Genomic DNA, 14,648 nt, shown 5'->3' with positions numbered 1-14,648 from the left:
AGCCACAACGAAGAATAATCAGTAGTTGCTTTTTCATTGACCAAATAGTTGTGCAATTTGACATTTTGAAAATAAATTTGCTTAAGGGAAATGCCAATTTTGTCTTTCAATAAAAAGTTATGATGCTAGGATGAGGAGTTTTTTTTTTTTTTAACCACATCATTTTTATTTTTTTTACAAAACTGCAATAGAAACACTTTCTTCACATCTCGAGTCACATGATGAACGACCGGATGTTGACACTGGCTTAAACCACAAAGAAGAAGATGACAGGAGGGAGTTGATGATGGCAGAGCATGTTTTTTCAATGACTTATCTCGTAAACAAACTTCCTCACGTGATTTTAGTTGTGATTTGTGTTTAATGGAAACACTGCAATTGCAAAATTGTGTTTTTCAATAGCAGAATATAGACAAAGATTTGCACACATTGGTAACGGAAACACAACTAATGTCATTCAGCTCTCCTCTGGGTGGTCATAATGTTATGCCATGGTGTAGATGTTTCTAACAGCTTGTGGTCTTAGTACTTGCTGTGAAACATCACAAAGCTCCTCTCTCATCAACTGTTGCTGCGAACAGAAATCGCCGCGTTCCTTTTTTTCTGGTGGGAAAGTGGTGACGTCACTCCCTGCTTTACGAACAGCTCTGCTGCCTCCCCCCTTCTTTCCAGAGTCTCCCCCCTCTTGATAAACACAATCCTCCTTTACTCAGCAGCAGGACTGATGACTGAGTGTTGTTGCCCCTGATAAGCCCGGCCTCCACCTGAGAACAGGGCCGTATTTATAGTAAAGCAGGTAGAAGTGGCTCTGGGTCGTGTTGGAGGTGCAGCAGGCGACAGTTTTTCAGCCAGCTGGAAAAGTGCTGACTGTGTGTGAGAAGGCTACTTTTAGCACAGCCTGCAGAGGGAAAGTCTGAAAGAGGAGAATTGCATGTGTGTGTGTGTGTGTGGGTGTGTAGGCGGGTGGGCGTGTGTGTGTGGGTTTTCACAAGGGAGAGCTAGTATTCCGGTTTGTGGCTGGAATCCAAGTTTTGAACTCTTTTGTTTGAAGCTGCAGACAATCTGTCTACATATTGCAGTTCAGCCGTTTACAGTTCACACCAGCTGGTGGAATCAGTCGGTTGCTTTTTTTTCCCATCAATAAAGGGCTACATCCAATTCAGTTCACATCTGGAGTTTAACAGATTACTGCACAATTATGTACATGCCGATGTCTGGAATAACAAGAAGTGATCCAATGTGAAAGAAAACAGTAAGCTGCTGCCTTATTAGGGAGATGGTCACACATGGGGAATGAGTTGAACTGGTTGGGTTTTTTGTTTTGGAAAAGTCTTTATTATGTTCATTAATAGGTTCTCCTCCAAAACACAGAATTCTGTAGGGGTGCATCAGTTTTCTTAAAGGGGCAGTATTATATGTTTTCCAGGCACATAGTATCATTTTATAGCATAATCAAATAACTATATTACCTTCAGTTGTTATAAAAATGCTATCAGATAAGACTTAAAAGAAATTTGACTTCCTAATTTTTTAAAATTGGGCCTGTCTCTTTAAAATCTCCTGCTCTTTCTGAAGCTTTGCCTTCAGTGAGTGATCACAACATGGCTCCTCTATTAACCCTTTTGCGACGTTTTTACCAGTGTTGCTCTGAGGAGTTGCTCCTATAATAAGTTCAGCAAATGTGAAAGTCACAGATAATTGTGTTCTGCTCTCTCACTGCGCTCTTATTTTTTTTCATCTGGGAAATAATCCATACTCACCTCACTGTTTTTTATTTTTAAATAACCAACAGCGACGCAGTGTGGCACTGTCTAAATTTACACCAGTCAAACGCAACTCAGTTAAAGTTAGCCTTCCTGTGTCTACATTGTAGATACCAGTGCAGAACAGACCAAACTGTGTCATCAACCCAGCATCCATTGCACAGGTGAAAGAATGACTGCCTGAAAAATATAACAAGAGATATAAAATTTGTGAAGTAATTATGAGTTTTTGCATTTCACAAACAGCATTTTTTTTAGTTGACAAGAAAATTACAACATATTTAGACCAACATGTTGAACTAATCGTGGATGCCTTTAACAACAGTTGACCCACTGTTGCCAACTTAGCGACAACTTTAACTTGTCAGACAAAAAAAGTCTGTGAGCCTAAATCGGAATCAGCAGGTCGGCCTTTTTAAAGATTGGTGATTAGTCAGAAAACTGCAATTGGTTCACCCCTAGAAATTTAGCAGCTTTTTGCTTTGTAACGGCCCGCGCAACTTAGTTTTTCTACTACTTTTTCTTGTAGAAAATATAAGATCAAAGGCCTTGCTTAGCAGGAACTGAAGAACGCTCCAACACAACGCAAAGGATAAAAAATTGTGAGATTCTGTCTACAGAAGAATTGTAAGAACTTCAAGAAAATTGCTTGTAATGAACATCTGCAGAATTACTGCAAACTTGGATGTTAGTTCCCTGCTTCACTCTGTATTCCTATAAAACAAGCAGACTGTCTTACCATTTTTCAGTCTGCTGTGTAATAAACTCCAAAGAGGTTGAAGGTTGGTTGAAGCACCAATTATGTGGTGAGTTCAAGCCTCGGTCTGTCGAAGCATCGTGCAGACGCTTGCTGGGATTGTATCTTTATTCCACTGTTTATTCCAAAGTGTTAATGAACTGTTTTGATTAAACTCAGGAGATGGATTTAACTTCAGGGACATTTTTCATTGTCATGTTTACTTTTTCTTGAGGTTCTCTTTGTAATTGATGTTTCTGTGGCATAATGTACAAGTGACGATGCAGCGCCATGTGGTGCCGCTGACGAAGGATCACTGATCCGATACAGAAAAACTGCTGAATTGACTTAAGATGTTTCTGTTTTTTAAACCCAGACATAAATGTATTGAACTACTGATTAATTTGGTAACTCTGCATCAGTACAGCAAACGTACATACACCAATAACTTCATAAGTTTGGTCAAATATGTGAAAATAACAACTTTAATTTGTTCAGTCATTACAATTAACAGTAGAACAGTCAATGTAAAATAAATAAATAAACTGAAACTGACAAACAATAGGTTGACTATTCTGGTCAAATATGCAAAAATAAAAGGAAACATTCTTTCAAATGCTTCAGAAAGTGAAATTAGGAATTATAGATATAAAGTAAAATGAATAATTAAACATGATATTGCTCAGAGCACAAAGCATAGAATTAGACTGAATAGATCTACACATTGTCACCGATAACTGATCTAGAATTTTTTTCAATATTGGAAACAATACAGATATTATCGGGTTGGAGCAGCTCTAGTTGATTTGCTCCAAAGCAGTAGATGAAAACACGCCTGATTTGCATTTTCTTCTTTTTTTTTGTGACATTTCAGAAGTTTGCTTGCAATTCGCATGACTATTGGATGGAAGCATGACTATAGTTAGCTTAATTTGCCATTATGAACTGCACTTAATGTAGTTGTGAATGCATGTGTGTGCGTGTGTGAGCATGCTTGTCTGTCCTATGTGTTGACTTGTAATGGACCCTGGTGTATGCCCTGCCTCTCGCACAAAGAACAGTGTTAGATATAACATTTGGTGGGTATTCTTTCCCTAAACTAACAGTTAGTTTAGATGAAAATTCAGCTGCACATGGGAGACTTTGGAGACCAAATACTTCTCATGGCTTTCATCACCTCTTGTTAGCCAAGAGTGAAGTGGATCCGACAGCTCTTACGCCTTAGAGTAGCTCACTCCCAACAGTGTTACTTTATGACAAAAGCCACAGTGGCGCTAAAAGCCTCAGATTCACTGAAGAGACCACACATACTGTACAGCTGATGGGACCGGCTCCTCATTCGCTTCTTAATGGAAGTCTTTGTGTTTGTCAGCAACCCCTTTAAGAGTTTTCTTTGGGTTTGTGCCTGAGCATAGTAACAGTTTGAGTCTCAAAACACGGGTTTTCATCTCTGAGTGGTTGTGTTAATGGAATTGACTCATAATAGCTCCCTGTTCTTAGCGCTTTGAAAACTGCTAATGAATCGCATGTGTTGATGATGTGTGTGTGTGTGTGGGGGTGTGTGTATGGGTGTGTGTGTGTGTGTGTAAGGTACAGTAGAGCAGTGTGGTGTTGGCAGTAGGTGGTCCTGCCTGACTGTTGGTAGGGGTGTGTGTGTGTGTGTGTGTTATGTTGTTAAGGGGGTGGTCTTCTTTCTGATCCTTTTACAGGTTACAGTATGTATGTGGTGGTTCTTAATGCCACACTGGAGTTCAAATGTTGGTGCCTCTCTTAGAGCCTCACATCATCCCGGTGCTGCTTAAAAGCTGGCATCACATCACAGGTTCTGCAGACTTTGGCTGGTTTGATCCACTTAGGATGCCTTTCCTGCAAAACTTTATTCTGTGTTAGCAGAACTCTGCATTGTCTCTACATTCCCTCTACAGGCAGTGTAACACAATAAAGATGTCTTGTGCAAAAGAATAGTTGTATGTTGTTTCTGTCGGCTCTAGAAGCAGATCTCTGTCAGACTCTTAAGATTCACAAATCACATTCCTGCAACCTGCAGTCTGATTCCAGTCTGATTCTGTGCTAAAGTCAGCATTAAAGCAGCTTAGTCAGTTCAGTGTTGCATTACCTTTCATTAATCATAATTAATTATTTTGAGCCTGTGATATCACAAAACGATGGTGAATTTTTACTCTTAAAGACCTATAGTTGCAGGTCAAATTGGAGCCAGATCTGTGGATTCTGCCACTTTCTGTCCTGCTCTGGTGTTTGTAACCACCACATACAGACCCCAGAAATTCTTGTGTTACATTCAAACAGTAGGTTTTAAAACTTTAAAACATTCAGACATTGTTTGCATTAAACAGTTAATTGACATAGAAGTTGATGGGTTTTTACGGTGAACTACCTGTTGGTTACCAGCTATGAAGCACATTGAAAAATAGATGAAGTGAAACAGACATAGATTCATTAAAAGTGGTGAATAATAGCACAACAAAGGTTTGAATAAGCAGCTAGCATTACGCTGAATTATAAGTGGCTTTATCTTGATTCTTTTCTTCTTCATGCAGTGTTAAACTGTTGAAGCCACTGCTGGGATAGCAGGATATGAGACTTTCATGTTATGGGGTATTATGTAAATACTGGATAATGTTATTATTTTTTCGTTTAAAATATCTCCCGTTTTAGTTATTCCAACAGCAGTTTATCAGTCTTAGTTCTGCACTACACTCCACATTGGTTTTTTTTAATTCATTGCACTTTATTTGTTTCCCCGTTTCAATCCCACTTGTGATCTCTTGCATTTGTGAACCTTAATTTTCCACCATCAAATAATGAGAAATCCACAAAAAATGCTGAATTGTTATCCTTGCATTTATGTGTAATGAACAATAACTTCTACATAAAGTGATTCTCATGTAATAGAACTCACCACTGTCACACACACACGTTTCTCTTTTACACAACAGAAACACAGCCCTCAATGTAGATGATGAAAGGATTTTTTTTTCCATCCTGCCTCTTGGGGCCTCTCCTTTACGACTGAGCCATGAAGGTTTTCCTTAGGATGTTCACACTGTGTTCTGCTGGAAGAAGCTTTCATGTCTCTTTGAGATGGTATCAGTTAGCCGGTTGAGTCATTCCGGGCCGTGCTTTCTTTAGACTGATTACTTTTCCTTGAATGGAAATTAAATACTAATCATACACTAATTGAAAGAGGACCCAAAGTAGAGAGTTTACTTCCTTCCCATTTCCGTTTTCTTTTGTCGTAATTCTTCCTTCATCCTTTGTTCCCAAAAAGTAGAGCTTTCTGAGCGCTGCCTGGAAGTTATCCATCATGCACAAGATCATGTGTACACAGGCTGCAACTACATAAACCAGCTACATAAACCAGTCAATAACTGGAATATATTCCAGTTATTGGCTTAGTTCAAGCAAGGTTTCAGAAACTGTTGGAAGTGGACATGTCACCCTGTGAACTGTTACATTTACCGCGCATTCCTTTACTGCTGCTGTTTGAAGTTACTCAGGTCTTCATTATTGAGTTGGATAACCTTTTGCACAAATCTAAAAATTTGCGGTAATATTATTATGTGATAACTACTGCTGTTATGGCCGGATAACTGATATTTCCCTTTGTTATATATATATACTGTATTTCCTTCCACTTTCAGCAATGTGTAAAAGTGACCACACCACCTACAGTATATTCTGCTTTAAACCTGCGCTGCATCACCATAACTGTCATGACTGAACAAATACACAAACAAGATGGAAATAAACATAAATCCTTATATCGGCACAGTTTTACTTATTGGACAGATACCGACTTGTTAAAAATATCAGCTATTAACGTCAGCTGATACCGATGTAGATTCTGATATATCTGCATCTCTAGTAAAAAATACTCAGTGATGATAATGATGATTGCACTACAGTAATGAAGATGAGCAAAAGGCTATTTATCAAAGATTTGTTGAACTTTCAAAGCAATATCTTTATTATTGTCATGTTCTGTGTTTTTCTGTGTGTTTATTTTGAGTTTCCTGTGTCTCTGAGTCTCCGTGTTGTCCTGTCTCCCTTTGATTACTCCCAGGTGTTTCTCGTTCCCTAATTACCTCCTGTGTATTTAGTCTCACCTGTGTCTCTGTGTTTTGTCGGGTCCTCGTCGCTTGTTACGTTTTTCTGTTTGCCTGTTCATTTGCCACGCTTATATTCTGTTGCTACCGGTGTGAGCCCTGGCTTCCGCTCAGCCGTGCCGCCAGAATCTTTGTGGACTGTTTTGAACATTATTCATTATTAAAATTACCATCTTTACTTCAACCTGGGTCTACAGCTTCTGCCTCACCACCTTCACCACCACAATTCATGACAATTATAGCTTGTAAATTATATCAAAAATGCATGTCTCGTAAAACATTAGCATGAATGGAGCTTAATAGTTTTACTATATATCCACTACTATTATTGTGTCATTCTGATGTATTGCATTAGCTAGAAAATGACCTCCAGTCCTTACTGAGGTCATCTGTTGTCGCATCTTGAGGGACTGATATCCAACAACCTCAAACTATCCACAGCATGCTGGCAAACTGCAGCAGATTTTATACAACATTTTAGTCAGTCCATGATTTTTAAAGAGGAACTGTGGAGGGAACCTATACTTGAAGCTTTCCAGTTTCCTTCTTAGTCGTAGGTTTGGTAAATGTGATGTCTCAAGAAGGCATTTGCAGAAAGTTACAAATGTGTTTTTTTTTAAATGGGAAACTTTAGACAAACAACAGTAGAAATAACCCAGAGAGTAAAACCTGCAGCATGGTAGACGGGGTGATGTGTCCGGTCTTGTTGTTCCTGGCTGGTGTGGTAATGATTAACAGGAAGTGGAACCACAGTCCAGACTGTCGTGCTTTGCTGTCATAAACGCATCAACCTCCTAAAGTTGATCTCCTATCAGTCCTCACATCTTTATCTTATTAAAGGCTTTAATCCAGTCTAGTTTATTTTTACTCTTTGTGTGTTGGATCCAGGTTTATGACCTGGGTTTCCACCTTGGCTGCTTGTGTTTGTGGCGTAAGTGCTGGTGCTTCACAGAAACAGGAAATGGAGAAGAAGGGTCCTGCCATTGGTTGAGTCAACCTCACAGGGGTTTACAACCCATCACCTCAATGATGTGGCCACATCATGTACTGGCATGACATCAGAAGAAGTCTGAACTGCCAGAAAGAGTTTCTGTACTTACAGAACCTGCTGCAGGAGCTCATGAGTAGCTGATATACCAGCTAGGTTTGTGTGAAGAAATAAAACAAATATGTAGCTATTATCCAAATGGGTTGAAAAATCTCTGACCTGTTTCTGACCTGACCATTTTCTTTACTTTGTGTTTGTTTAATTCCACCTTGGTGCAACATGTGAGACATCCCACATTCTATACAGCCATGCTAAAGCTTTGCTTTTTCTTGTTACAGTGTTGTGCTCACCAAGATGTCTTCTAAAGCTCCGAGTGCCAATAACCTGAACCAGGCCCGGCAGGTGGTACAGCAGCTGAGACTAGAGGCGAGAATTGACAGGATAAAGGTAAACCGCAGAACGAACATCTTCATTGGAAGAGACTGTTGAACCTTGCCACTGTCTGTTTTAGGGTTGTGCTCCACTTCCTTCCTTGCCCCCAAAACACACCACTTGCATCCGACATTTTCAGATTTTCAGATCAGATGTTTAGCTGACACCATAGACTCTGACTCAACAGTCCATCAGCGGATTCCGATAGCGAATATTCACGTGAGAGTATGTGCTGGAAATCCTGCCAATGTAAACACATGCCAGTCTGGCACTAAACACAAAAAGCTACTCGAACAAATTACACTACTTTTTTTTGCTAGTAAAAAGATTTTAGCTTTTATTTTCTCTCAAAGCAGACGTGTGTAGCTTTATCCCATAGCACTCATGACATTATACCAAAACAGTCCTCAGGTCTATCTTGGTCGGACAGTCGGAGACGCAGTCGCAGAGAATCGTGAGCGATCGACTTCACCATGTTCCAGTTGTTGCGTACATCATCCGACCGGATTGTTCATCAGATTGAATGCCGGTGTGTTTTGACCCTTAGGCGCTCTGTAGTTCTAGTTGTCCGACAGGGAAATAAAGGATCACCGTCAATCTGGATTTGGTCCAAAAGTTTCCAGCAGGTCAGACTGAATCACAGAAGTCAGATAGTAGAAGAATCAACGCTAACCAAACAAACACAATATCTGGGTCCACAAAATATTTGAAAGTGATCAATAATAAGTACTTTTTGTGTCCTATCTTACCATTTATCAAGACATTTAAACATATACTCTACTATTTGAACTGTCCCTTTAGTTTGTGGAGAAGATTGTAACCCTGTAACAATCTTCTTGTTATGTCATATAACACTGACATAATAGTCAGTGTTATTATGTAGGATGTCTTGACCACATCACTTTGATTTGGTGTCCGATAAGAACATCAGAAACACTGGCTCACATCTATCTGATAGCTTTAAACACCCCATAACACTGGGCTGCTATTTCACCTTAACATTTCTCCTGTCTGACTCACTCAGACAAGATGCAGATGTTAAACAATTAATATTATATCCATGGAGACCCATATCCACCGCAAACTAGCAGCCATTATCTGCTCACATCACACTGTTTAGATTTATTTGTATGTTTTAATTTTAATCACATTCATTTTCTGGGCATATAATTCTTGGCGCTTTGATATTTGTTTTCCAAATTTCAATTAAAAAAATGTGTGAAATGCTGTCAGGAAGTTTCACAGTTTGACTACTGTTCAAAAGCAGACAGGATGTTATGCAGAGACAAAAGACAATGAGGTAAGCGATTGCGTAAAAAACCTCAGAACAACATGGAAGACTTCAGAGTCCACACGCCACACTGCGAACAGAGGCAGGGTCTCTGGATAAAAGCCAAATAAGAGGAGGAGGAACCCACTTCTTTTTTGCAGTATTATGAGAGACCAAAGCTTTTAGGAACAATGCTCCGATGAAGAAGGAAGGCTCCGACTCAATCAGATCATCTGCATGTGTTCTTTCCAACTCCTGGTCAGCTGAAAGCTGCTAGTAGGGAATGGGAGCTTAAAGGGGCAGTGTTATATATTTTACAGCACAGTCCAGTAACTATGTTACCTTCAGTTGTTATAAAAATGTGATATATACCAAATATGGCTCCATAATTTAACACCTTGAAATCAAGCCCCTGTCTCTTTAAAAACTCCTGCTCTTTCTGAAACTCCACCTTCAAAGCTCCTATATTAACCCTTTAACAATGTTTTAACCAGAGCTGCACTGAGAAGTAGCTCCTATAATGAACTCTGCAGTTCTGCAGATCCACCTGGAATTTGCTGGTTGCTGCTGGCGAGTCTGAAGAGCTGAGTGGGAGAGTCACAGGGAGGGCTGCTCTGTGGGAGGGAAGCTTGGAAACTGCAGCTCTTTGGAGGAGCTGCGCTTTGAAGGCAGAGCTAGATCCACCCAGGTGTTTTGCACGGCAGAATGGTTGCCATGGAGATTAAAATATTTCTCAAACATTCATGAAAGAATCAAGGCAACACTCCACGTTTGTTTTTGATGAGGGAATAAGATTAAAACATGTTGTAAAGCTCAAACAAGTTGATTTTATATAATAAACAGGAGACTTGTTGGGATGAGTTGACTGAAAGGCTCTCTGAGTGATCTGGTGTGTCGCCTTTGCTTACTTTACGTTTCACTCACTGCCACGTTGGTTTGGATTGTGGTTTTTCCAAATCAGCGATCCAGATGCGTTTGTTTGTGCGCTGAACATCTCCAAATGTCAGAACTAAAAACGTGGTGTTTTTGTTTTCTGTTTTTTCTTTCTTTCTCCAGATCTCCAAAGCCTCCGCGGACATTGTGAAGTACTGCAGCGAGCACCAGAAAACCGACCCCCTCATCGCGGGCATCCCTGCTTCAGAAAACCCCTTCAAGGAGAAGAAGCCCTGCACTTTATTGTAGTGGAAGTCCTCTGGCCTTATCTATTTTCTTCTGCTTATCAATGTTGCTGTATTGTTCATGTTGGGAGGGGTGAGAGGATCTGTGATCATATCATTAGGTGTTTTAACAGTTGGTGCAGAATGCTGTGCGGCAGCTCCCGTTTGGGGGATTTTGACCAAAACTACTGACCTGCCACTGTTCAGGGTGAACTTCAACCACTTCAGAAATCTTTGTCTGCGTGGGTTTCATAAAATCTAAATCTTATTTTCTAATTCTTCTACCAGTAAAAGCAGCGCTCAGTGATGGCTTTGCTCTGTCAGTGTTTATCCAGTTGTGTCTCCAGTGGGCAGTGACTGTTATTTGCCTCTCTGGTTTGCCTTAAATGGACGCCAACAACCAAAGTCTCCCAGCTGGCCTTCTCTATAAAAGCTTCACATGATTGAGAGCCACTGCAGCATTTTTCCACATGTAAGTGCAGCTTGTGCCACTAAATATTTGGGGTCAAAATTTCCAAATGTTGCCATGATGTATTTTATTGAGAGAGAAGCAGGTAGTATTAAATCAAAGAACATGAGAACAGTAGTATCAAACAGCCGGTCACATCTCCAACTGACCAATGACAATCCACATTCCATTGAATATCCTGTTAGGATTTTTGTTAGTTTGATCAATTTCACATCGTCTTTAAATTATTTAATAAAATAAGTGAGGCAGATATATTCTCCATGTTCAATACATTTTAAATCCATTCATCTTGCCAAGTTTTGTGGGAAAGTCTCCTGCTTATGAAAACACTGAATTAATCAATAATCTCAAATAAATTTTTTTTAAAACTCTGGATCAAACTTAAACATTAGATTTACAGCTTCCAAATGTAACAGATTCCAACCCCTTCTAAAAACTTTAATTGAAGAAATTTAAAAAAAAAAAAAAATATATATATATATATACTCAAAATTGTTTTTCTGGTCTTCCTGCTGTGATTGAACATCGATTATTCAATTTTTAAGCGGTGATGTCACTCTGTGTGTGTGTGAAAGAAAACTATTTTCACTCATATTTTAAACTAATGATAAACTAGCGGTTCACACAGCAAGATTTTAAAATTGTCGTCCTATTTTCAAAACTTGAGTGACCACACACACGCAACGATAAAAATCTTAGCGATATCAGATTTGGTCTTGCAGTGTGTGTTGTAACACCACACAGTAGGAGCAACTCACACACAGATTCCACTCACCGAAATGCAAAATTTCCCAAAATATCGAGACCAAATGTGAGTCCAGTGTAAACTAACATGGCCGACTGGGAAGAAGCAACGATGTTTTGTGGAATATATTTAATGAAGACATTTGCACCGTCTACCAGACTTTCTGCGGCGTCATGACGGTTGTTTTATCCTCGGCATATTTTGGATTCTTCTCCTCGCGTTCTGATTGGCTATACGTCACATCCAACACCCTTCCTGCTCATTCGTCCTCAGGGAATATCACACACACTGCGATATCTGACCATAGATGATCCAACATGTTGAATTTCCCCAACATCCTCCACAGCGGACTGGGTCTCTCCTAACACACCATGCAAAATTGGTGGAGGGGGAAAATTGGGAGAAAAATTGGCACAAAAATCTTGCCGTGTGAACCAGGCATTAATTCCAAATCCAAAAATAAAACAAAGTAATAATACAAAAAAAAAAACAGGAAGTCCTCCTGAAGTCAGAACTCCAACTAAGAAATTTCCCATTAAACCCAACATAGCTCCATTCCATCTTCAATGTTTTGGTAGCTGACTGGAGAAAAGATGCCAGACATTCTGGTTTCCAGTCAAATTGGAAATCTGGCTCATCTGTTGATGCATTTCTGTATCTAAGCGCACCTGCACACACACACGCACCCCCCCCCACACACACACACATACACATGCCCACGCCCACACGCACACACACAGCTCTAACTCTGGCTGAACAAAACTCAGCAAATGTTGCAAACCACTGTGAGCTCCACCTATCAACTCACAGTAAATAACTGGTAACGTCAGAACTTTTAATGGTTGTAGGAGCAGGTGATAAAAGCTTTTCCATTCATTCTACCAGATCTGTTATTGGTTGAGGTAGAGGTGGGGGGAAGGGAGGGTGAAGGGGGGTCAAGATGCCTTATCTGCTGTGGTAAATTTAAATAGTAGGAATAAAATCAACCTTACCCATGTTTGCCTCTTATTATGAAAAATCATTTTACGTGTTGTATTTCCTTTAAAAAGATTTTTAATAAAAGAAAATCTTTCTTCTTCTTTTCTTGTTGCCTTCCCCATACTTGACGCTGATCCACTGTCCTCTTCCTCTACGTCTGTTTTTCTTACTCGCAGTGAATGGGCTCTGTGTGTCGCTGCCAATGATGATTTGGGAACAAAAGCTTAAGAACACAACCGCCATGTGTTGCCATGTCTCCATTCAATCTGTAACTCTTGTTGTTCCATTGAGAGATTAATTTAACTGTGACCAAATGCTTTTTTTCTGTTGGATAAATGTGTTTATTAATTTACCAACATTGGTATGGAGATTTGATGAAGCTCAATAAAGTGAAACATTCCTACAGCATGACGCGTCACTTCTCAGTGGGCTAACGATACAGGAAGCTGACTGGGGTCTCTTATGATGCAGGCCGGCTTGTTGGCACCCTGGTAAAGGAGTCAGCTTTTATTGCAGTAGCATAATCTCTCTCACTGAAATGTTTTAACCTTTAATATGATTCCATTCCATTTACTCAGCACTGGGGAAAACATCCTAGATTTGTCCAACTGTTTTGAACAAATTCAGCCCCTGCAGTCAGTACTTTATAAACTCGACTCAACCAAAAGTTTACATAGACCGAATAAAAAGACACGCCTGTTGTTTCCCCTGCTATCTGACGTTAAATCAGACTAAACTTTTCTTGCTTTGTCAGAATTATGAAAAAATATTTCTGTTTTCTAATTCCACAATAATGAGAGAACATGTCAGATACTTTAAGAGACTTTATTTAGTTGACTTTAATTACTTATTAAATAATGATTGTTAATTAATAATTAATTTAAACACCTAAATGTGTTTAAATTAATGGAAAATAAATATTGAAACACACTTAATTTTAACCACAAATTAATTAATAATAATTAATTAATTTACTTTTTAATTGTTCTTGTTCTCTCTGTGGTCTTATTCCCCCTCTACCAGAAACAACCAATCAGGATCTTACTGCTGTCAGTCATTCTCGTGTACACACTGCTCAGACCCTCCCCCTTGCTCTCTGTTGCACTACAGCTGGTTAACAAAGCCCGTTATGAGTGCTAAGGCTAGTCAGCATGGCCGCCAATGACGGAGGATAAACAGTTTTCCTGGAACGGTAAGTTGTTTCTCCACAGTGCGTTCATAAGCATGATTGATAGCAGTAAGCCCCTCCTCCTGGCTCTGATTGGCTCTTTCTGACCGGGAATGCTGCATCCCTTCAGACAGATGTAGTAGCACAGGAAGGAGCTCCATCTCTCCACTTATTATCTGTCTCACACTGTCAGTGACTCGATAGTTTTAACTTTAAGCTGAGCTCACAGCTTGTCTGCAGGATTTGGTAGGGACTGATTCTGGTCCTGGAAAAATGCTGAAAAATGTTTGTGTTTTTTTTTTTTGGGGCTGCATATTTTGCATCATTATCATGTGAGAAAGATCAACTGACGTATAATGTTCAGTTCACTATGTTTTTTATAACTTCAAACCAGGCCCACAGCACCACACATCATCCCCTATAATTAACAATGGGCATGAGCTGCTTGTCCACAAATTCATCTGTTGTTTGACATCTGATCAGACCACATGTTGCCGTATAAATGTTGCCTAAAGTTACTTTTGGTGACCTTCAGGTGCCACTCTTTGCCCGCTCACTGTGTGTGTTGGCAACATAACATGGCTCCTCCTCCAGCCTGGTGACTGAAAGTCATGAGCCTCTGTGTGTCATCATACTTCTATTCCTCCAGCAAAAGGAATAGAAGCTCTCAGAAACTCCACCCTGCGTCTGTAAAGTTACTCAGTGGATGAATTTGCTTCAGCAAAACGTTTCATCAAAATGTTCCAAATGAGGTGATGCTGCTGAAATGAAGATTTATTTTAAGACTTCATAAACATCTTGACCAGGAGTGTCTC

General features: G+C 39.7%; 1 protein-coding gene across 1 annotated transcript in view; it reads left to right on the top strand.

Moving 5' to 3' along the window:
• The window catches only part of gng12a (guanine nucleotide binding protein (G protein), gamma 12a), a 33,048-nt gene extending 19,975 nt beyond the window's left edge, over positions 1-13,073 (top strand). The window contains exons 2-3 of the mRNA XM_032565996.1: positions 7,953-8,061; positions 10,373-13,073. Coding sequence (XP_032421887.1) covers positions 7,969-8,061; positions 10,373-10,498 — 219 coding nt within the window. The 5' untranslated portion in view covers positions 7,953-7,968 and the 3' untranslated portion in view covers positions 10,499-13,073. The remainder of the gene's footprint in view (positions 1-7,952; positions 8,062-10,372) is intronic.
• Positions 13,074-14,648: the final 1,575 nt, after the last annotated feature.

The sequence above is a fragment of the Xiphophorus hellerii genome, chromosome 6, assembly GCF_003331165.1.
Source record: "Xiphophorus hellerii strain 12219 chromosome 6, Xiphophorus_hellerii-4.1, whole genome shotgun sequence".
Classification (NCBI taxonomy): domain Eukaryota; kingdom Metazoa; phylum Chordata; class Actinopteri; order Cyprinodontiformes; family Poeciliidae; genus Xiphophorus; species Xiphophorus hellerii.
The sequence above is the reverse complement of the archived record's forward strand: the minus strand, read 5'-3'. Positions and strand labels throughout refer to the sequence as shown.